Below are 25,111 nucleotides of genomic sequence, written 5' to 3'. Positions count from 1 at the left end.
ACAATAATCACAAGCTACAAAAAGTGAAAGGAGAAAATTATTTAATAATATAATAATATATTATTTAGATATTAATTAAATACTTTAAATTAGATATATATAATTCTCGATTATGCATGAAATATAATACATTTGTGAGAAAATAACAAACAAGTAGGTGCCGATCTAGCAACAAGGTGACACATTAACTTACCTCAATCCATCGGTTATATTTATGAAAAAAATTGTATTTTTCGATTTTGACTTGTAAGATATCATTTTCAAAAGCTAAGAATTCTGTCATGTCTTCGTATGGTATGCCAATCTAGGAAGCCAACGTACAATATAAGTTGGTTTACTAAGAATAAGAAAAACCCAACAAAAAAGACATATTTTTCCCTCGTCACAAAACTCCTGTTGCCTGCCGTTGAAAACGCGCTTATTGAGTCGTTCTGTTTTTCTCTTTGAATCTTTTCCTTTCATGGGTTTTTCTTCGTCATCTCAGTAACACCCATTAGAAGAAAAAACATAAAGAGCCTAAAAAACGCGTTGAAACGGATTCAAATCTTGGCGGTGGAGATGGGTTTGAGGCGGGGCCCAGCGGCGGTTGTTCTGGCGGTGGTTCTTTTGGTGGCTTGCGGTGGTGTTGGTGTTTCTGGGAACTATGTGTTTAATGTTGAGAGTAAATTTAAGTTGGGTGGGAAAGAGAGGAGTTTGAGTGCCCTTAAGAAGCATGATTCTCTTCGCCATGGAAGATTTTTGGCATCCGTTGATCTTCCTTTGGGGGGCAATGGCCACCCTTCTGAAACGGGGTATATTTTTGTGTTGTGTTTAGATTATCATTTCGTTTGTGTTTGCTTGTTTGTCTGTAAAGTTTTTGTTTTTTGATGGATTTGGATTTGAAGATTTAGTTTTGGTTATTTTGAGGGTAATGTATTAGTATATTTTATTTTTAATGTTTTAATGGTTAATTTCAGATGGACTTGCTTTAGAAGGATCCAAATTATCCTAATCTTTGTGGGTAATTACCCTTTATAAGTTTGTATGTACAATCTTTTGTTAGCTTTTTCACTTGTTATATAATTTTTTGTGATTGATTTCAGCTGGACTTTGGTTTAGAAAGATGTTGGTAATGTTTGTCTTTGAGGGTGGTTATCCTTGATAAGTTTATATATGAATTCTTTATTTTAGTTTGTTTATATAATTTTCATGATTATTCTCTCATATATTTGGTGTAGAAGGATATTAGATTATTCTTAAGGGTAATTACTTTTAATAATTGGGAGGGCTTAGTTGACCGCTTAGGCATGTGGTTTGTTCCATGAAGATGGAGTTTGATTCCTCCATAGGGTCATCTAGGATGCCAGGGGTGTGTTTTTAACCTGTGTTTGCTAAATGGGTTGGAGGATATATTCTCATCCAGAAAGCCTTAGATATCTTATGGTCTATATTGATAAAATGTTTTCGGGTGCAACGTATAGGTTTGACTAAGATGCAATAGCTTTATCTTTACATCTGCATGATGTTTGTTTGTATGCATACTTCTGAGCAATTTGTGTTCTCTATTTTGGAGGAAATTATGCTTATTGGTTTGTTAAAGGCACATGCTTGTGTTAGTTCTTTGCTTTGTGTACATGGCTAATTTGGTACATTTATTTTTAAAAGAGCTTCTGTATCAATTTCACGACATTTCAGTTGGTTTCTTAGAGTTGATTTAACTTATGAGTATCTTGTCATTTTGTTTTAGACAAAAAAAGAAATGAAAAGATGAAGTATCATTGAGATAACAAGTTGTTCATTGTCAGCCCGTGGTATATTATGGCTGTCTGATGGCAAAAATACAAGACTAAGAGTGTTGTTTTTGGGTTAATTATATATGCTTTTCAATTGTAAGCATTCTTCTGGCAAACAAACATATGCACGTGTAGTGTGTTTCAGGTGCTAATATGGTTCACTCTGTTTATTGATTAGGCTTTATTTTACTAAAATTGGGCTGGGAACTCCATCGAGGGAATTTTACGTGCAAGTTGATACAGGAAGTGACCTTTTGTGGGTGAATTGTGTTGGCTGCAGCAGGTGCCCTAGAAAAAGTGACCTCGGTGTATGCTTCCTCAACTGAAATTTTTTTTATCCTTATTTGGGTCAAATTAATCATATTAGCAAATATCAACTTGAAAAATTTAATTTTATTGTACTTGATCATTCAAATTCTAGTGAACTTAATTCTTAGATTTTTTTCAATGTGATATTGTTCTGCAGATAAAACTGACTCTATTTGATCCAGAGAAATCTAAAACTTTTGGTGAGGTTGACTGTGATGATAATTTTTGTGTTGAGCAATACAATGGTCAACTGTCTGGTTGCAAGCCTGGGGTGCAGTGCCAATATAGTGTTACTTACGGAGATGGAAGTGCAACTACTGGAGCCTTTGTGAAGGATGTTGTATCGCTGCAACAAGCAAGTGGAAACTTCAAAACGTCATCATTAAATGCGAGTATAATATTTGGGTGAGTCATTGTATTAAACATTATAATATTTCTTGTCTATCTCTTAAAACTGGCAGTCTTTGGTGTATGAATGCATGGAATGGTTTTTATAATAATGTTCATCTGTTGTGGCTTAGGATTGTAGTTCAATCAATTAGAGGTTATATTGTGGAGGGAACTCCCTTCGTGCATAACGACATATTATATTCTGTAACTTTTTGGTCGCAATGGTCATGTTTTTCATGTAGGAAACAAATTTCTTGAATCATTTCCTCACAAACTTATTCATGTGCTAAAAAGTCTCCTCAACCTGATCTTTGATGTAATCATTTTTTTTTCATGGGCTTCATCAAGGCCTCTAGTCCTTGACTTGTGGTACATTTTGAATAAAAATGCAAATTGGGATTAATATTATTTTATGGAGCCCTTTTAAGTAGAAAAGTTCTCTTCACAACTTCAGAATATGGATAATGGGTATTTATGCTTTCTCATGTCATGTTGATTGATTGATTTGGAATATGTCTAGTTTGACAATATTAATTCTTAATGAAAGCAGTATGTGCATTCTGTGAGATGCAAAATACGATTATATCCTCAGTCGTGGAGAATTTTCTCTTATCTCGTCTTCTCTTCATACTTCTTTGGTGGTGTTGCATTTATTTAGTTAATCTCATTGATTATTATATTTGGTTTTTTGTTTCTCTTCAATGTTATTTATATTTCCCAGTCTCTGTTTCCATTTTCCCTAAATATGTTACATGTTCTTATGTTGGTGCTAATTTGTTTGTACTTTTGGGAGTTCTTCTCTGGCTTCTGTTTGTGCTTGAGAATCTCAATTTTCAGTTACATAAATATGGTTATAACAGTACATAATACAAAAGTTCATTTTCCTGTGTAGCTGCGGTGCTAGACAAACTGGGGACCTAGGTTCATCTTCTGAAGCAGCTGTAGATGGGATACTTGGATTTGGACAAGCAAATTCATCCCTGTTTTCACAGCTGGCTGCTGCTGGAAAGGTCAGAAAGGAGTTTGCACACTGCTTGGATGTTGTAAAAGGAGGTGGAATCTTTGCCATTGGAGATGTCGTGCAACCAGTTGTTAAAACAACTCCATTAGTACCAAATATGTATGCAAATCTAACTTAAGTATCTCCATTTATGCTATTTGTTGTTTTTATGAATGATGGCTAATTATCCATGCAAGTGTGGGAAAAAGTACAAGGGTTTTTTTAAGTTTTAGTTTAAAATAGCTGATAGAAACCTTGTCTTAAATATTATAGGCACCTTATATTTAAGTCATTTATGCCAATTGATGATAGTTAATTAATGGATTTTGTATGTGTCTTAGACTGTGCATCATAATATATTCAAATCTGTGTTGCTAGGATCTTTACTGTTCAGCACCTTCTATTTAAGGAAGAATCTTAATATGACCTGTGCAATTTGAAGTGACATTTATATTGATCCATTTTGTATGAATCTTGATTATTCTCAACATAAAGCACTGTTTTCAAAACATGAAGCTTCTTATTTACGTCTTATCTTGGGTCACTTCTAACTCAAGAGAAAGGGAGCTTTCTGTGCATGAAAAATATATAAAAGAAAACATCAAGTACAAATGATATGCAAGACCTTTTATGGTGTCACCTGTTATTGAATATATTGTATTTTGCCAATTTCATCTTCGTATTTCATCATTAGCCATTGCTATGACTACATGAGCTTTGGATTAGGATTGGTAGAACTTTCTCGTTATATTTGCTTGTGATTTCACTTAATTCGTGCTCTGGTTTAAAGCATTGGTTTCTATATCCTTGATCAAGGGATCCTTGTTTGTTAATTTGTTTAGTGATAGTTCTGTCAACAATTTCAGGCCACATTACAATGTTAAACTGAAGGCAATTGAGGTGGGTGGTGATACGTTAGATGTGCCATCAGATGTGTTTGACACTGGAAGTCAGAGAGGAACAATAATAGACAGTGGTACAACTTTAGCGTATCTTCCAGCAGAGGTCTATCAACCAATGATGGATAAGGTACATGATGCTTTGTAACTAACAAATTCATAATTTTTTAATTGAATATGTTAATAACACAATGTCTTTTCTATAGTTTAGATTTTTGCTGAGCAGCGTGGATTGAAAATACACACTGTTGAGGATCAGTTTTCTTGTTTTGAGTTCTCCCAAAGGTAAGTGTTTTCTGTCTCTGGCGATGCTTATAGTTGCTGTTTTGTCTTTGACACCACCATTGTTGCATTTGTGGTGCTTATTGTTGCAATATTTTGTTCTGGGGGCTTGTCTGAATGCATTGAACCATTGAATTGGTCTTGAATCATCAGTTTTTGAATAGCATTTAAATATTCTTACTGAGATCTTCGTCGTCTTGTTTCTTTGCACTATTATGGCAGCGTTGATGATGCATTTCCCCCTGTTGTTTTCCATTTTGATGGTTCTCTTACTTTGACAGCTTACCCTCATGATTATTTCTTCCAAATTCGTGTAAGTAAAGCTCTTTTATAATTTAGTCAGAATCCTCTCGTGCTATGCTTGAATTTTTGATTGGCTGTTAAGTTTGTTTCTCTTAAGTTCTTAAAATTTAGCATGTATGTACTAAACACATCATTTTTTAGAGATAGTACATAAAGTAATTTTACGCTGATTTTGAACCTGATATTTTTTTCGTGCTTTGCCCTTTTAGTTTTTCAGATATCTTGTTCTGAAATCTGAATTATTATTTCTTTCTATTTCCTGTCAGTCTACCTTTAACTGTGTAACATTTTTCGTACTTGGTGTCTCAGTCGTGTTTGAATTGGCATGCTTGTGTAAAGGTTAACTTTGTTATTACTTAGTTCAAGAAACACCCGGTGTAGACCTTTCTGTTGATGATCTGGCTAATATTAGATAGAAATTGTAGATTAACTTAATTGTCTATCTTCTGATTGACTTGAATTATTTATTCCTCTGTGTCATTTGTGAAAGAGTATTACTGACAATGGTGTCATTTTTATTCTTTGCTCCACAATTTACTTTAATCAATGCATCTGAATCCTTTCTAAATATGAAAAAGAGTAAAACTATGTTTATTAACAATGAATATTAATTTGTGTACTAATGATGACGTGTCACATTGTCATTGGGTGTTATTTTATTCCTAATTCAAAATCACCAATCGCATTGTAACACATCATCATTAGTACACAAATTAATATTCATTGTTAGTACGCATAGTTTCATTGTATGAAATATATTGGTTACTTGGTTTTTTTGAAAATAGTTATTTCACAATTTAAAACAACTAGTTGTTTGTAGTGCATCTCTACCTAGATGCTCTTACATACGTGGTTGTTCTTGTGAGCTTCATTCCATGAAGCTAGTTCATGAAATTTATCTATGGATAATCTAATGGCATTCACCGTTATCAACAGAAGATTGTAAGCAATTTTTTTATGGGAATTATTATTGTTATATTTTTTTATCAATTTCACTGGAGGGGTCATTTGTGCACTTCTATTTCCTTATGAAGACTCTAATCTTCAGAATTTTTATTTTATTTTTAATGAGTGTCTTCATTAATGTGCCGTTTTCATGACCTTCGACAGGAAAATATATGGTGTGTTGGTTGGCAGAACGGCGGTCTTCAAAGTCGTGATGGAACGGAGCTGATTTTATTGGGAGGTATCAACTAGAATTGCTCATTGATAAATTTATCTGTTAATTTTTAACATACCATTACTGTTGTGGCTTGAATCCTTGAATCTTGATTGCTAAAGCATACTGTTCATATTGGATTCTCAGAATTTGCATTATAATACTTTAGGCAAGTTCAACATAAAATTTCGAATAGTCAAAATGCTATGTTAATGATTCTTCAGCATGATGGACTTAAATTACTGTCTCATTTACTTGTTATATAGGCTGTGCTGCACGATTTTTGTTTGTGGATAATTTTGATACAACTGACAATAAAATATAACTCTGTGGTCGGATTATGCTACACAACAAAAAGAGAAGTAAAAGATGATTGCTTGTACACCATTGTTTGTCCATTAACATTTGCAATTCTTTTTATTGCAGATTTGGTGCTTTCTGGTAAACTTGTTATATATGACGTAGCAAATCTGACCATCGGATGGACTGAGTACAATTGTGAGCACTTTAATGTTTCAATGAAATATTTATGTGGTGCTAAAATCTTTTCTTTGGTATGTTAGGATGCTGTGTGTGTATATTTTAGGAATCTTATACCTTTTCTCTACCGGGGCATATCTCTATTGTGATTTTAGATGATTGGTCTTATCTTCTACTCCTTTGTTCTTCCATAGACCTGCCTCTAATTGCTCACCTACTTCTATGGTTGACTGTTAAGCATGGATGCACAGTTCAAAGACTATCTACGACACTGAGTAATTGTTACATATATAGAAAAATGGTCATTTCATCGAAGAAATTTTTTTTACCGTTTCAACCAACAGTGCTTTGCATGGGTTTTTGGCAGGTTTATTATCAGAACTTATCCAAGTGCTCAGAGTGCACTATATTGATGTGCTTGTGGATTATAAAATCTATGAATTTTATTTAGCCATAGCTTTGGTTTAACTACACCAAAGGTGTTATTATGAATGTGAAATTTACATGAGATATTAAGTAGGGGTGGGTTTGATCCACAATGCCTAGTTTGAGTTTGTTCAAGTTGGTATACAGTATTATTAGAGGGCTGTCGATGAGATGAATAATATTATTGAATGAACAAACAAGTCGAACGATGGTTTGAGCTGAGATCAGATCCACCCCAATTAGGAATGAATAATGAAGCATGGTTCTAGAGCAATAAATTTAGTTTTTCTTTTTGAGAGGAAATTAATCAGACCAGAAACTGCCGCATCATTCAGCCGATGTTCCCATCTCCAGATTTTAATTGAATTATGTATGAATTACATCTGCTTGTTTGTCGCTTAACATTCAATAACTTGGTCGTTGAACTTTGAGACTAGTCTTGTGGATGTATGTGTCTCTTTATTTATTAAAAGTAGTTTGTGTTGATTATTATCTGAACTTACAGTTTATCAACATATATCGATTTACATGTTACATTGTTTCGGTTGCTTGTAGGCTCATCGAGCATCAAAGTGAAGGATGGATCTGGTGCAGTATACTCTATCGGCTCTCACAATATTTCTTCTGCTCTAGGTTTGAAAGTTGGAAAAATTTTAACGTTATTGACAACTTTATTTGCTATGCTGCACATTTTCTGTGTACATTAGCTTTTGCATCGAAGTGGTATAGATTGAGCAGTACTATGTACATCCAGTTTTGAGTATCCAATTGGAAACTCCGATGACGTGTCATTATGTAATTGAATATTATTTTATCTTTAATTCATAATCATCCAATCACATGACGCATCATCACTCAAAACAGGATGTACATAGTTCGATTGTTTTCTGATTTTTTGTACCATAGTTGAAAAGAAAAAACCTGGAACTGTGATTGATATAATTTATTCATGAACACAATCCATGAATTGCTTTTTTTTTTAGTTTGCATTGTTTCTATTAACTCTGGCCAATAAAGTGTTTCATTTTGGATTTATGCTTTTATATGCTCTTTTTGTTGATAATGTTCCTGTCAGTCTTTTAAATTGTGTCAAGATTTAAACGTGTTCTTAGTTCTATGAATAAGCATTGTTTTAAAACCCGGACCAAACTCACCATTTTGATTGGAAATCAATCTGGTTTAGATATTGGATCGGATTGATTTAGGTTTAACTATGTAAATAACATTTAAATGTGATTCAACCATTGGGTTAATGCAAAAGTAAATCATTTTTGACCAAATTGGGTCGGGAAGTTATCCTATTTCAAAAAGAGTTGGAATTTTAATACCTACAAATAGGGACTGAACAACCTTATGATATATACTTCTCTAAGTGTTTAATTCATATCAATAACATAATTATAGACGTAAAACTTTCAAGTAATGGGTTGAACTATATGAAAAATGTTTTGTTTGTTTGTCTCATTACTCTCTTTTACATGGATTGCACCCCAAATTTTGTGTATTCTCATAATCCATACAAGACAACACTATTTTCCTGGCATTTGGGGACTCATAGGGTCTCCCCATCTCTCAAAACTATATAACCCGTCTCGAAGTTGAGTCCTGACTCACCACATAAAAATAGGTTAAAAGTTGTGTAATAAATAAAATTTACCTTTTTAGTAAAAGAGTGTTACGATGGTGGTTGTGGCAACAAAGATATAGGGTGTTAAAAGGGTTGAAGGTAGAAAGATTTTGACTGCGGTGGCCAGTGGTGGGGACTAATGACACCAGTGAAAGAGTGGTGGTGAGAGCAGAGGAAATAGAAGCACTTACGTGTTTGTGTTTTTGTAATTTAGTTACGTTGTACCACCATAGTAAAAACACAAATAATTCACATTTTAAATATGTCGTTTCAAATTTTTGAACCCAAAACTATATTAAACAGGTATTTTATCTGTTTTATGTATTAAACGGGTATTTTTGTCATTTTTCATAAAGTTTTAAAATGCGAAATTGTCATTGTATTTTTAATTAATCACCATAATATCATAACTATATAAAAAAAACATAATTTTTTGTCATTCAAATCCCTAACTTCTCTTGATAAATTTTGGTGATGATTGAATCTTGATTGTATATTATGCTATATTAAATTTAATAGTCAATTAGATATTTTACATTTGAATTATTAAGTGTTAAAATTATTATTGATATCATTATATTTTTAGAAACATATTATTGATGATATATCGTATTAAATCCGTATATACTTATTTCATATCTGAATTTTATTACCCCTTTTTATAAACATTTTTTTTTCATTATTTATTATATTATACTCGTATAATTTTTTTTTTTTTTTTTCGTTTTTGTATTTACTAATTAGCTGTGCTACCACAAAAAAGCATGTGACATGAACTTGAAATTAGATGAGATCCACAATTCCACACCAAACTAGAGCTGGCAGTGATGTGGGCTGGCGCCGCCCAAAAATTTGCGAGCTGGGCCAGATCTCACGGGAAGGCTTGTGGGCCAATATTGTATGGCCCAAAAAAGTTAAAAATTTATAATAACCATTTAAATACACAGGCACGAACCGGTATGCCGAGGGCTGTGCCAACATGGCCTTTTTAAGAACCTTTTTCAGTACGGCCGAGCCATAGCCACACCAATACTATCTAATCAGTAAAAACTATTTTATTTAACAAATCTTTAAAAAAAAAAAAAATGAAATTTTAGTCAAGAACTTTAGTTAGTGGCTACTTAAAAAAAAAAAAAAAGGAAAAACTTTAGTTAGTGGGTGTAAAATATTAAACTAATTAAATTAAAAAAATAAACTTACTAAATACTTATTAAGATACTTCACGTTATAATAAAATAATCAAAATTTAAAATTTAAAATTATCTTCACATTTTGAAAATATTGCATAATTGTTTCATTGAGAACAATATTAAATATATTTCTTTGGGTGGGTGGCCACATCACCTACAAATTAAAATTTTAATAAAATTATGTGTACTTATTTTTAATATATAAATGAATATATATTTGATATGTGTCATTATGTGATTGAATGATTTTAAATTAAAGATAGACCAAAGACTTTTTTCCATTCAAAGATTAGTGTTTTCTTAAGTTTCCACTCATTAACTTTCAAAAATTTAAACACCTACCAAATTGTTAATTTTTAGGATTAGTGTTAGGGGTGAAATTGTTATTTAGCAAAAATATTTAAAAAAAACTAAAAATTTAATCACATTTTCTCTTAGGTTTAAAAAATAAAGGTTTGAAAAATCACAATTTTCCCCTTAGGGTTCTAATGGCAACTCTTCGGCTACAATCACTCCTCTAGCTGTCGGTATTTTCTCCGTCTCCTGAATTCTTAGATGTCATCTTCTTCTTTGACAAAGATGAAGGCATAACGAAGATGGCAAGGAGATTATTGGGAGAGATCAAGAGGGAGAGAAAATGTCAACAGTTGGAGTAGAGATTGTCATCGAAGAGTTGCTATCGAAATCCTAGGGGGGAAAGGTGATTTTTCAAACCTTGGGTGGGTGGGTCGACAGGTGAGGGAAAATTGTTAGTTTTTAAATCTAGGGGGGAAATGTGCTTAAATTTTTAGTTTTTAAACATATTTTTATTAAATAACGATTTTATCTTTGACATTAACCCTAAAAATTAATAGATGAGTGGGTGTTCGAATTTTTCAAAATTAATGAGTGAAAACTTGAAAAAACGTTAATCTCTGGGTGGGAATAAGTCTTTTGGCTTTAAAGATAAAGTAATATCAAATTAGACGATAATACACATAAATATGTATCTATTTATATATTTAAAATAAGTACACATAGTATTACTCTTAAAATTTTTATAGTATAATCCAATATCAATTTTCACTTTTAATAGTGTTTTTATATTTTGTTTATCTGTTTCTCTTTTAATGGTTAATAGTGTCACACAACTCACATCTAATTTTTTATTTAATAATTTTTAAGATTATAAATTATCCAGTGGGGTTGCAAATTAATTTTGAATAAATAATTTGGGTGTGGTCTATTTATTTTTTAAATTTGTATGTTTATACTTTATATTAATAAACATATCAAATTATCAGTAATATTATATGAATATATTTTTGAATATTTAAATAATATATCATTATATAATTGAATATTATTTTATTTTTAATTAAAATTATCTAATTATATGATGACATATTATTTATATATTTAATCAAATTACATAAAATTAGAACCAAATAGTTGTATCGCACAAACTTTACTCCAAAATTCGCATCTTAAATAATGTATAATATATTTTATGTCACTATCAATGTTTTTAGATTTAGTTGAATGGTCAACTAGTAGTATGACCGGTGACAATTATAAGATATGATAAAAGTTTTAAATCGAGTTTTAGGCATGTGATATCAACATGACAAATTTGGCCAAAGGACTATTTCTTACCCAAGTTTTAGTCTAATCTCAAAAGTATATTCGTGACAGATGAAACATCTAGACACTCACCTATTTCTAAACTTTCTTTAAAATTACCGTTAAATATAAGGATAAATATATTATTTAATAATACTATTAAAAAATATATAATTTTATATTATTTTCTCTCTAGGTTTTAAAAATTAACATTTCATTGAGTCTTAACTTTGAAAAATGACTCTTCCAAAAAAAAAACCTAGGTTTTTCCTTTATCTTTTTAACCATTAGTGACTAGGGTTGGATTCAAGTCGAGTCGAACTGGTGCTTGGCTTGGTTTGTATATAATAAAGCTCGAGATTGAACTCGTAAAAGTCCAACTCGAATTCTGTTTGATTCGTTTTGAGCTTGAATTTTTTACTATTTCGTTATTAAAACGACGTTGTTTTAATACATATCGGTTAAAACTAAAATGACGTCGTTTTGTATCAAAATTTTTAATTGAAAAATTTGACGAATAACTTGAGTTTAACCGAGCTTATATAAGACTGACTCGTTTCGAGCTCGTTCGAGCAGAGTTAGAGCTCGAGCTAGAACAGACTCAGCTCGAATCCAACCCTGCGGTGACTACTAACAATATCATCCCAAACTTTGCTGGACGACGAAGTGTTGTCCTTTGCTAGACTACGCTCATCATCCTTTGTTGGATGACGTTTATCGTCCTTTCCTGGATAACGCTCGTTGTCTAGATTTGGAAGATGAAGAGTCACCTTTGTTAGGAGAGGGCCGCTATTCACTGGAAGAAGTGGCTGAATTTTAGATTTAATATTTCAAGGGAAAAAGTGAATTTTTTAAAATTTAATTATAGAAAAAAATTATTAATTTTTTAAATTAAGAAGGAAAATAAGATATTATTTTAATTATTTTAATATTACTGATAAAATGATGATTTTATCCCTTAATTCTAACAAAAAAATTCTTGAATATATGATAATGGACTAAAACTTAGATATTTGAGTTTTTTTATGTATTATCTTTTAACCAAAACCTAGGGGGATAAAAATGCTAAATTCACAGACTTTTACATAAAAAGCCATGAGGCACAAAATGAATATGCTAATTCGTATAAAATATCAACTTCAAACATACTTAACAAATAATTATAATATGTATATGATGGTTTTTATATATGGACAGGATGTTAAGCCGGTGAAGGAGTCGGTTTGGGTCAATCACCGCCTGGATTAGTTGCATAATGGTTAGAAGGGTGAATTGTTTAAATAAATATTCAAAAAAAAAATTTATTACTCAATTAATATATATAAAATCTGAATTACATTTACTTATAAATGAATTTAATCTCATGACATAAACATTATGTCCATTTTTCTGGGTAATTGGGGACCTGCCAATATTGGATAGACGGGTAAATCTTTGATACAGTGACCAAACCCACAATCATTGTATCAGGTTTCAAGGTTTTGTAAATGTAATAGAGGCACAAACTTAGATATTTTTATTGAAAGTTTTAATACTTTACTAATTTTGCTAATCCTTAGAGTCCACATTATATTCATTGGTAATGTGGTGGGTTCAAGATTTGTAATGAATGGATATGACTGAGCCAAACCCAAACACTTTCTAGCTTGAGTTTGAATGAAATGAAATATGGTTTGATTAGAGTTCAACTTAAATTTGTTGAGCTAAAGTTAAATATAGTTAGAGTTTGGTTTGAACGAAAAAAGATTCGGTTCAAGTTCATGGCTAGAATCAGTAGCTTGAATTATAATTTGGATTTGCGGCTTAAAATAATGTCATTTTAATAATTATTAGACATAATTTAAATCGAACCATTAATTAAATTCGAATTGAATCTAATTATCCCCCTTACTCACAAGTCAGAATGAGCTGAACTCTCTTTAATTTAAATTTGACTCTATTTAAAAAATAACCCAACTTTATTGTCTCAAGTTTAACTTGAGTTAACAAATTCAAATTGAATCAATTCTCGAGATTGAGCAACTTGATTATGGGCAAACCCTACTTGGTGGATTTCAAAAGAAAAGTTCAGTTATATAAAATTGTTCATTTTAATATTGAATTCTGTTTCAAAACAAATTTGGAAAATTTCTTAATTTAGAAAAATACAAAACTGTTCATGGATTCTGACCTGGCTCCAAGTTCATCTTCTCGGTCAGGTCCCTTCCATCGGTTTTAATTAATTAAAGTAATCACAAAAAAATTAATCTTAATTAAGAATTCTCTACTATAAATATATTTGAGACTGGCCTTGATTTTCACACCGACATAATTAAAATTTGTCTTCTATCATCACTTTTATTAATAATTCTAACCAATTTCTAGTAACGTTTAAAGATAATTAATTTCCATAACAGATCATATTTTATAATATAATTTTTAGTTATAAATCAAATTTTATTATTAGGATTTTTTTTTCAGGTTTACAAAATTCACATTCCCCCCCCCCCCCCCCCCAAATTTTAGATTTCATATTTATATTTTTGAAACCTTCACTAACCCCCCCATATTTTTTATTCTTCGTTGTCACCCCATACTTTGAAACCTTCGCTTCTCCATCTCTTCTCTGGTTGTGTCTCACTTTTCGATGTCATTCTTCATTTTGTTGATCCTCTCTTACTCTTGAATCAATGGACAAACGATGAATGTTGAATACAAAGCCAAAGTTGATTGAATCAATGCGGAATACACTTAGGGTTTTAGCTTCATCAGCAAATCACACCGTCGTTGACCTATCCTTCGGTGGTTGATGACGACACAATATCTCCTTCCTCCGATTTGTCAAACTAAAGGGAGACAGAGAGTCAATTGGGCCAAAATCAAAGTGTCAGTGGTCGAAATTGAGCGAAATCTCTTATTTGATTTCGGTTGAAATTTTGTGTTGGATGACATATAAATGGGAAGAAGGTGAAAGGGATATCATGGTTGCTCAGTCTCGATTGCCAGAGACAGAGGGAGAAGGACGTTGGTGGTGATTTGGAAGTTAAGGCTAAAAAGGGGTTGAAATTGAAAATTTTTAGAAGGTTGCGGGTGGCCTAAATAACAATATGATAGGCTAAATTGAAACCTAGACTTGGGGGGAAGGGTTAGTTTTTAAACTTGAAAAAATGGGAGAATTATTAGTTTTTAAAACTAAGGTGAGAAAAATAAGATAATTTTTTATTCTTTAAATAAAATCTCTAAATGATGATTTTACCCTTAACAGTAATAGTTAGAATTAACAAACGGGTGTGTATTTATGTTTTTAAAAATTAATGAATATAAATTTAGATTTACACTAAACATAAGTCTTTTGCCTTATGATATTTGAAATATCATAATTTTGTATTATATGGTATTATAGGTTATATTTCTATGAATATAATAATAATAAAATAATAAAAAATTTAACAATCATATCATTCTCTTATAGAATATCACAAATATTATCTAAATTTTAAAGATTTTTCAAGCAAATCCTTATCACTTTCCTAAAAACATGTCTCTATAATCTATATTGATAATATATATCTTATCGTATCATTTTAATATATTTTAAAATACATATTTATTTCATATGTATTATATCGTAAAATACTAATAATCTTACGTATTATTGAAATCTTTGATTGTTTTCCCTTATATAAATCTTAATTCTTAAATTTTCTGATAAACCATAAATACATATGATTTTACTCATAATTTTTTGGCAAGTGTATCATATAAAATTAATACTTGCAAGTATAATAAAATTCATCTCTTATATATAGAAATAGAATCATATGTACAGAATTTACAGCTAAGAATTTTAACTCCTTTCAATCGTTTTCATGTATTTCTTAGAGACACTTTTCAAGGACATATATTTCAAAAACCAACCTTTGACTTGATAGACTGATAGTTGACTGTTAATTGACATGAAACTAATTATAAATAACAAATTACACCACCAAAAGATAAAAATCCAAACTTTTTCCCTTCAACTCGATAAATAAACAAACAATAATATTTTAAGTATTAATAAAACAATTGACATGTTATTATTTGATTGTATGAGTTTCCATTATCTAGGAGTCACCCAAATTCTAAAAAGGGGTTATCTGAATTCAAAAAATGTAGATTCTAAATGTGTATTTTTAAGTAAATGCACAATGGGTAGAATGAATACGAGCATTAATATTAAGTATCTTTCAATTAGAATTTGTATACAAAAGTAACATTACAAGTTTATGAAAGAGAAATACTGTTCTTCATCTTGTAAAAATCTTCATTCGTGGTAAAAATTTTTTTATCGTATGTATATGGTTTTACTGCATTGGAGTTTCCATGTAAATATTTGTATTCTTGTATTGAATACGAGCGTATTTTGCAATTTAATTTTCTTTGGGTTTCATAACAATTTATATTAAAGATAAAATAAATAATTAAATCACTTAATCATATGATGACATGTCAATATCAGTACTCATAATAAACAAAGTTAAAGATTCGGGCATCAATTAATAGTCAACAAACAGTCAATTTAGTCAAAGGACTAAAATAATAATATTTCAAACTATATCTTTAAAATGTAACAAACCAAAACTACAAGGATTACAATGAAATCTCCACCATTTTCTTTCTTTTTTCGCCTCTTCTAAAACTGCCGAACAATTTTTCTTCTTCTATAAATTTGTTTCTCCACTTTTTCATTTTTGTTTTTGCATGAAGTGCCCGTCAGAAAGTTCTTTGTCCTCTCTCTCTTTCTCGATCTCTCACAGACCCACCATTAAAACCTGAAAAACTTCTCAATAAATTCATTCACATGCTCTTCAACAAGAATTGAACTGTTTGATAGAAATAGTGCTTTTGAATTTATCATCAAAGTGCATCTGATTTTGCATCCGATGGCCAAGAATAATTTCATCTTTTGCAATATTTCATACCTAATTTGCATTCTAAACTTTGCCTTATTGCTTATTGAAGCGGCCCCCAAGAGCTCTTTGGTCACTCATCTTCCTGGCTTCAATGGCACTTTCCCCTCCAAACACTACTCAGGGTAAGTCACACAACACTCAAGATCCAATCATCACAATATATTGAGTTTTTTTTAATTATATATTTAATATAACAGTACGTGTTACGATTTCAAATATAAAATATGAGATTCAGATCACATATAGGAAAGTATGTTTCTCTGGTATGGGATTTATATAGTTTCAACCGTTCAACTTTTAGGGTATGGTTTATATATGATTTTAAAAATACGACAATATGTGTTATGATCTCAAATATAAAATACGAAAGTATGAATTTTTGGTTTGGGTTTTATATGATTTTGGACTCTTCAAATTTGGGAGTGGTTCTTCTCCAAGGTTTATGTCATTTTGGTATTGGAATACAACCTTCATGTCTCTCAGTTTCCCAGTTGCAATTTTGCAACTCGGGTGGAGACACCAACATTGTAGTGTTCACTTGAAAGGGCTGAGGAGCATAGTAATATGTTACGATCCCAATTGCAAACAGGTTAAGCTTGATCGAGCGAATTTTTATTATAGAATTTTTTTATATGTTTTCTTGAGAAGTTTTATGGAATTTGCCGATGTGGGATGTCTAGGTATGTGACAATAGAAGGTGGAAAAGCTTCCTCAACTCCAAAGAATCTTTTCTATTACTTTGTTGTATCAGAGAGACGGCCATCAAAAGATCCAGTTGTTTTATGGCTTAATGGTGGCCCTGGCTGCTCTAGCTTCGACGGTTTCGTCTATGAACATGGTAATTTTTTTAAAGCTCTCTCGAACTGCCATTTTTTATACTCAATGTTAATTTTATTTCACACATGAAATTCATGATACTGATATTCTGTCTATCAAGGCCCAAATCCTTTCTTTTTTTTTTTTTCCATTTTTCTTATTTTTCAACGATTTTTCGTTTCCTTCTTCAGTTTTTCTTCTGTCTTTTTCAATGTTATTATTTAACATTCAAGCTAGAGGTGGTAAAAAAAAATTCATTGAATCGGTTTGACACTATTTTAAATTGATCCAAATTTTTTGATTTGTAAAAATTTATAAATTGAAACATAACCGATTTAAAGATAGAATAACTTTGAAGTGAAGTGATAATACTATTTTAAAAAATAGATAAACTAATAACTAAATCGAAAAACTAATTTTGTTATATTTGAATAAGTTTTTTAAATAACTTATCTCTTGATTTAGTGTTTGATTAAGTTATCAGGTAATTTTAAATACTCTTATTTCGAATGCGAGTTTGAGGCCACTTAGGTCTCTTTCAATAGTGTTAGAAGTATTAACGTCATCTATCACTCTAAAAGAATTTTGGGCGTTGAAAATTGTAAAAAGTTGCCTTTTAGTGTCCTATTATGGCACCAGTACATGGAGTTGGGACCTGTTGGGATTTTAAAATAGAGACATCCTTGTCAAAAAATTTGTCCATTTTTGTCAAAACTTGTGTGCTTCTAAATTATTTCCATTAATTTTTTTGCTATAATTTTCAATTTTGGCCAAATCACTTTGTCCCACCCAAGGTTTGATAAAACGACAGAAAAAAACCATGCATCTCAAAAATATAAATGAAACACAAGAATATCCCCTATTTATAGATTATATTTTTCTTCATTTTCTCAATTATCTGAACTTCAATTTTACAGGGCCATTCAATTTCAAAGAAGCAAAGAAAGAAGGTCAACTGCCCACTTTGCATTTGAATCCTTATAGCTGGTCAAAGGTATGAAAAATGACATTAATGGGCTTATAATTTGTTGTATGTTACTCTTTTGCTATAATAAAACCCTTTATAATATGGATGGATTCAATTCGAATTTGAATAACGTAAATTTAATGAGTCAAATTTAAGCTTAAGGATTGGGATCATTTTTATAAATGAATTGAGTTTAAACTTATATAAATATTTAAGTTTAAGTTGATTCAGATTGAATTTTAAGTTAAATTATTTTAATTCGAATTTGAAAATTAACTCATCAATCTCAAACTAAGCTTCATTTAAGTTCGTCTCAAATTGAATTCAACCATAGTGAAAGATTAACAAGAAAGAACCCCCTAAATATTGATTATGTTCGAATTTTTTCTTAGTATTAGTATATGTAAAATGGTAGTAAAACCCCTAAACTTTTGCAATGGTCATATTAGATTTCATTGTTTTCATTTGAATCCCCATATTTTACTGTTTTTTTTAACCCTCTAGTTTTTTTTTTGTCTCCTTTATGATCCTATTATTTATCGAACATTAAACTTTGATATCATCGAAGTTTTTTTTTTTTTTAACTGTTATAGAACTATTATGTATGCATAATAAATAAATAAATAAATAAATTATTTATTTATTTTTTCAGGTTTCTAGTGTTATATATTTGGATTCTCCTACCGGAGTTGGTTTCTCTTATTCCAAAAACAAATCTGAATACTACACTGATGACACAGAGACAGCTTCTGATACACATAAATTTCTTCTCAAGGTAAATTCAATTTAGCAATTAATTACGTCATAATTTATCCAATTTTTATGCTGACATCTTCGTATTGGTTTGATTAGGATAAACGAACAATAAAACCTAGGGTTAGAGTTAAACCAAGTTGTTTTGATCTTGAAAGTTGGTTTGGATTGGATTCATTTATATCAAATTTACGCTAAGATGATCGATTTGTTTTTTGAACCAAACCAAACTTGAACTAAAGAGAGTTCAATTTAGTCTAACTCTCAAGTCAGGTGGATGACTTGATTTGGTTATAACTTAACTCACAGTTTGATTTGAGTTATATTAAACAATTGTCAAAGCGACGAAGTTTGTTTACTGTTGAATAAAACAACATTATTTTGTTAGTGAACCCCTAACTCAAATCACAAATCTAATTTATTGATTTAAACCAAACTATTTTTCATTTGAGTCAAACTCGAGTTATCTTTAATTTAACTCGACGAACTTAAGTCAAATTATTTTTCACTCGAATTTAACTCGAACCAAGGGTATTTTATCCATCCCTATTCAAACTATGAATCAGGATAATTCTGACAATTTGACCATAGTTAACTCTAGTTTGATATTCTAAATTAGATTTAGGGTAAACCCAAACCGACCCAGATATTATATCTTGATCAAATTGGTCCAATTAGCTAGTCTGATCTTAATCCTAATATAATTAAAAATTAAGCTTAATATTATTGCCTTACTTTAATTTTTCCTCTCTTAATTAATTTGCATTTTTTTTGGAATCAATAAGTGGTTCGAGCAATATCCAGAGTTCAAGTCAAATCCATTTTACATTGCGGGAGAGTCATTTGCTGGAATTTATGTGCCAACTCTTTCTTCTGAAATTGTAAAAGGTATTAATTAAATTAAATACGCAATTACTAATAAATATTAAATATAAATTAATTAAAAATAATTTCAAATATTTTCTTTTTAATTTGCAGGAATTAAAGCTGGCGCCAAACCTGTCATCAATTTCAAGGTTTGGTATTCCCCTATTATTCTTTTTACTAAATTTAAAAAAAAATTATTTAATTAAATAATTATACGTTAATTATTAGTATTTATTTTGTTAAAAATTCCAAAAAACAACTTAAAAAATAAGGTAAAAGGGTCTAAATATCTTATTGAAAACAAAAACTTAAACCGTAATAGACCCGTTTGGATATGTCAAATTCCAAATAAAAACCAAAATCGACCCGTTTCGGTTCATACAAGATATTTTGTTCAGCCCTATTAAATATTTTTGAATGCAGGGTTATATGATTGGAAATGCTGTGACAGATGAGAATTTTGATGGCGATGCTGCCCTCTTTCCATTTGCCCATGGCATGGGCCTAATTTCTGATGATATGTACGAGGTTGGTGAAATTTTATTTTATATATTAATTTATACCGTATTAAGGGAATCAGAAATAAAATTTATGATTAAAATAATAATAATAAAATATATAAAAATCAATAAAAATAAAATTTAAATAATTAATATAAAATTTAAGAGGTTTTATTAATATATTATAAGAAAAAAGTTTTCAAAGTCGGGGGATCAATTGACCGTTTACAAATAATTTTCAAATAATATATATTTATTTTTTCCATCTTTAATTAATCTGAAAAAATGTTATGTTTTATTTTTCAGAATGTTATTGCTGCTTGTAAGGGAAATGACGATAAAGAAACCTGCAGAACGGCGCAGTTGTTAGTTAACGATGTAAGTTTTTTTCAATTTGTAATTATTGTCGAGACAAAGATGAACTGACTTAGTTTTAAAAGGGAAAACAACTCAGTCCAGTTTGATTTAAATTTATTTAGATTAAATTTGAATCAAACTAAAACTGAAATACTTAATTAGTTTTTGAAATTGAACTAAATTTTAATTAGAGAAAGCTCAGGGTAGTTCAACTTGCCAGTCAGGTGAATGATTCGGTTAGAGTTTGATTTGCAATTTGATTTGAATCATGTTAAAGTTTTGCCCATTATTAGATAAAACATCATTTTCGAATTCGAGTAAAGGGGTGTTCAAACTTAACTCAACTCAGTTCACTCATATCTACCTCTACATCTCACCTCAGGTCCAGCCGTAAATGAAACTGTCTACACTAACTATGATTTTATGTATATTTATAGGCTCTTTTTGATCTAAATATTTATAATATCCTGGAGCCTTGCTACCACTCTAAGACTGCTGCTATGAGCGAAGAAGATGGCAAAGGGAGCAAAAATCTTCCATCAAGTTTCAAGAATTTAGGGGCCACAGAGAGGCCTCTTCCTGTGAGAAGGAGAATGTTTGGAAGAGCTTGGCCGTTCCGAGCACCAGTAAAAGCTGGAATTGTTCCTTCGTGGCCAAAGCTTATGAGCAGATTCAGCAGTTACGCAGTCTCTGTCCCATGCATAGTAAGTACCATCATAATAATAACATTACGGTGAATAATTGAAAATGTAATAGATATTTTCATATATTATACTTTAAAAATAATCATAAGAAAGGAAAGGCACGGGACAAGGATTTTTCCTTTTTTGGGTATTTTTTTGTCTCCATCATTTTCCTCACATATGTTGGGAATCTTGTCCGTGTCTGGGGTGGAGTCCCTAATTTAGGGTTCAGTTATCATTTATAAATTATTATCATATGATTTTGTAATTTAATTGTTTATATTATTTCTAATTCAATATCACTTAATAACATGAGAACATATTAGTCAATTAGTATATCAAGTTTTTTAGAATAGATTCGAACTACCTTAGCAACATTTCGATACCCGATAGTCCTCATTTTGTTAGTTAATAAAGTATTATATGGATGTTCGTAAAACTTTCATTTAGTTTTCTTTTTTCAACTACACTGAATAAAAAATTTTATGATTACAGAACGATGTTGTTGCAAATATTTGGCTTAATGACGCATCGGTGAGGAAAGCGATGCACACTGCCCCGGTAAACTATTTTTTAATTACGAGTAATATTATTTACACTAATAACAAATATAAATATGGATATAAATGTTAAAATATTATTATGTGATTGAGTATTATTTAATCTTTAATTTAATTATTCAATCATACGATGATACATTAACATTTGTATAAGTGTTTGTAATGATTTTCTTTTTGGGCCATTTATAAATTGTATCATTCTTCTAATATTTGTAAGTAAATAAACACAGGCAAGTGAGATAGGACCTTGGGATTTATGCACATCCAAAGTAATTTACAGTCACAATACTGGAAGTATGTTGAGTTACCACAAAAATTTAACCATGCAAGGTTACAGAGCACTAATTTACAGGTAATTATGTAATTTCCATATAATTATTATTTATGGGCTTTAATATGTTTGAGTTTCTCTTGTTAAACTTCGATCTAACTCTTTACGACACTTGAGATGATTCATTTAAAGACTATTCTGGATACTTACCATGTATGAGATGACCTATCTAAACTTGAGTTTGACTTTCCTCGACACTTGCTATGCATGTGCAATCCATCTGAATAAGTTTGTTAATTGGATCTGTTGAATCGAACTTGACTTATTCAAGTCTGAACCTATACAAAAATTCAAGCTTGTCAATTCGGGGTAATTTTTTTGGTTCAAGCTTGATTTATTGTATTTTTCCAGGCTATAACTTTAAAAACCTATAAATATAGTCCTAGAATCTCTTCCAGGTTTGAAAATTTTATAATTAAAATGTGTGAAGAATTTATTGGCAGTGGTGACCATGATATGTGTGTACCTTACACTGGAAGTGAAGCATGGACAAGATCTCTTGGATATAAAATTGTGGATAAATGGAGGACTTGGATTATAGATGATCAAGTTGCCGGATATTTACAAGCTTATGATCATAATCTCACCTTTCTCACAATCAAGGTAATTTCTTTATTTTTTTTAACTAATTCTTATCTACTCACCATTTTACTTTAAATCAATCTGTTGTTCGATATAGAATTCAAATAGTAACAGACCCAAAAATAATAAAATCTAAGAAGTTAATGTAAAATTTTAGAGGTTATCTTTTAAAGTCGAGAGGGGTCAATTGACCTTAGATTTATCAACGAATTTAAATACGGTTTTTTGTTTTTAAAAATAAGGTATATGAAAAATTATAATATAAATGTGCTTGGTAGAAATGATAGATTTTTAACAATATAGAAATAATTTGCTTTTTCTATTTTTTTTACACTTCCAAGGGGAAAATTTTATTGTTTAAACATGTGACTTATTGTGAGATTGATTTTGAGTTTGTGTAAAAATAACGCAGGGGTCAGGGCACACAGTTCCTGAATACAAGCCAAAAGAGGCATTGGGGTTCTACTCTAGGTGGCTTGCTGAAGAAGCAATTTGAAATTAAAACAATCTTTCTAGTTTAGAAATGTATCAGTCATTTCAAATAGTGGGAATAAAATTTATGAAGCGTTTCTTGTAACATTTGATTCAATAGTCTAATTTATTATCAAGATATAATTCATTTTAAACATACAATATTTCAGGGTTTAGTTTTTTAGCTTTACAACCCAAAACCAGGTTTGCCAATCGGACTAGTCAACCAGTTTTGATTTGCTTAAGCCCATACCCAGCTTCATTTGAATCGCAAACATTTTGTTAAGACTCACTCATTTAAATTTTTAGGCTTTTGACTTGTTTTAAACCTATTTTGAGTCTATCCTTGTAACTGATGGCTATAAACATGTGAGTATTAATAGATACAAATAAATTAATGAATTATTATATAATTTAATGATTTTAAATTAAAAATTAAGTAACAAATTAAATTATCTAATCATACGATGTTATATTTATTAATTTATACCTGTTAATATTTGCCCTTTAACATATTTAATGTTGCTCATAAGATTGACACTATATATATAATCAAGTATAAATAAATAGAAGTGTCATAATATGATTAAATAATTTAATTATTTATTTTATTTTTAATTTAAAATAAATTATTTGTATCTATTAATATCCAAAACCCTAATAAACGATGTTACGTAAATTATGATGATTTTAGAGGGCAAAAGAGGAATTACACTTATCTAGACAGGAGTCAGATCGTGGGGATTCCAGCTTCTTCAATGCTAAAAAGCAGTCAATATTAACATTTAATGAAGAAACCGACGTAGGGGGAGGCCAGGCAAATATCATTTGCCCCAAAAGATGACAAAATTTCTGACTTTTCATTACACATAAAGCGCAATTACAGCCAATCCTCCCAATCTAATTTGTCTTTCAATCTGTAGAAAGTATGAATTGCAGTCAAACTCGCACAGCCCACTTACTATCAGAGTAATATGTAGAAATTATGAATTGTAGTCAAACTCGCACAACCCACTTACTATTGTAGTCAAAATATTCGAGGCAATCAAATACAATTTAGGTTTGTTTTTATCAAATGCAATGAACCTTCAAAATTTCCGAATATTTTTTTTTGAGTAATATTATATATAAATATTTTTAATATATAATTTAAATATAAAATAATATATTATTATATAATTAACTATTAGTTTATCTTTAATTCAAAATTATTTAATCACATAATGACATATATTTTATGTATCTAAATTATACCCTAAAACTGTATACATATAGTTTTATTGAATTTGTTTATTATAGATATTGAACAAATACAATTAGTATTAATATTATTTGTTTTATTTTGTATTGAATATAAAACAATGTTTTTAAAATTGGATCGGTTATTTTACTGACTTATGATTTGACCGATTCAACCTATTGTCAAATTATTTTAGATTTCTTAAATAATATCAAATATTTACAACATATTTTAAATATAAAATATATTAAAAATATTTTCAAATATGTTACTTAAATCAATTAAACTAGACCGTTTATAAATTGTTGGTTTCAAATAGTTTTTTTGGTTAAATGGATTTAACAAGTTTGATCGAATTTTAAATAAGTTAATATTTATATGTAAACCCAATTAGATTGTAAAACCAGATTGAATTATAGACTGATTTATAGTTCAACTAATCAAACTAAATGGTTCGATCCTATTTTAAAAATATTAATATAAGATGATAATTTGATGCATTTAATAGAAAATAATAAAAACTTAATCTCTTAAATAAAATAAACTAAAAGTTTAATCTCTTTAATTGAAAAAACAAAATTTAATTTTGATGTCGTTATCCCATAATGATT

At 30.0% G+C, this 25,111-nt stretch overlaps 2 protein-coding genes across 2 annotated transcripts; both read left to right on the top strand.

Annotated features, from left to right (window-relative positions):
* The first annotated feature begins 337 nt into the window (after nt 1–337).
* LOC123209394 (aspartic proteinase 36-like) lies at nt 338–8,063 on the top strand. The gene is made up of 10 exons (XM_044627435.1): nt 338–791; nt 1,951–2,080; nt 2,239–2,486; nt 3,364–3,591; nt 4,338–4,500; nt 4,582–4,655; nt 4,875–4,965; nt 6,066–6,141; nt 6,541–6,612; nt 7,576–8,063. Exons 1-10 carry the CDS (start codon nt 559–561, stop codon nt 7,725–7,727), a joined length of 1,467 nt encoding a protein of 488 aa, XP_044483370.1. The 5' UTR covers nt 338–558; the 3' UTR covers nt 7,728–8,063.
* An 8,110-nt stretch (nt 8,064–16,173) lies between these two features.
* LOC123209475 (serine carboxypeptidase-like 20) lies at nt 16,174–23,366 on the top strand. Its single transcript, XM_044627550.1, has 13 exons — nt 16,174–16,495; nt 17,054–17,211; nt 18,107–18,183; nt 18,809–18,931; nt 19,695–19,797; nt 19,888–19,925; nt 20,200–20,304; nt 20,583–20,654; nt 21,071–21,337; nt 21,812–21,877; nt 22,107–22,228; nt 22,651–22,810; nt 23,202–23,366. The coding sequence occupies exons 1-13, from the start codon at nt 16,344–16,346 to the stop codon at nt 23,283–23,285; spliced, it is 1,527 nt and encodes a 508-aa protein (XP_044483485.1). The 5' UTR covers nt 16,174–16,343; the 3' UTR covers nt 23,286–23,366.
* The last annotated feature ends 1,745 nt before the right edge of the window (nt 23,367–25,111 follow it).

Source organism: Mangifera indica, chromosome 2 (genome assembly GCF_011075055.1).
Source record: "Mangifera indica cultivar Alphonso chromosome 2, CATAS_Mindica_2.1, whole genome shotgun sequence".
NCBI lineage: Eukaryota > Viridiplantae > Streptophyta > Magnoliopsida > Sapindales > Anacardiaceae > Mangifera > Mangifera indica.
The sequence above is the reverse complement of the archived record's forward strand: the minus strand, read 5'-3'. Positions and strand labels throughout refer to the sequence as shown.

Bases quoted from the DNA above. Each gene is read 5' to 3' on its own strand.
- LOC123209394 (XM_044627435.1), top strand. From the start codon at position 559: ATGGGTTTGAGGCGGGGCCCAGCGGCGGTTGTTCTGGCGGTGGTTCTT. The intron at 792-1,950 runs GTATATTTTTGT...TTTATTGATTAG, and splicing joins GGCCACCCTTCTGAAACGGG to GCTTTATTTTACTAAAATTG. The intron at 2,081-2,238 runs GTATGCTTCCTC...ATTGTTCTGCAG, and splicing joins CTAGAAAAAGTGACCTCGGT to ATAAAACTGACTCTATTTGA.
- LOC123209475 (XM_044627550.1), top strand. From the start codon at position 16,344: ATGGCCAAGAATAATTTCATCTTTTGCAATATTTCATACCTAATTTGC. The intron at 17,212-18,106 runs GTAATTTTTTTA...TCAATTTTACAG, and splicing joins CGGTTTCGTCTATGAACATG to GGCCATTCAATTTCAAAGAA. The intron at 21,338-21,811 runs GTAAGTACCATC...TTATGATTACAG, and splicing joins CAGTCTCTGTCCCATGCATA to AACGATGTTGTTGCAAATAT.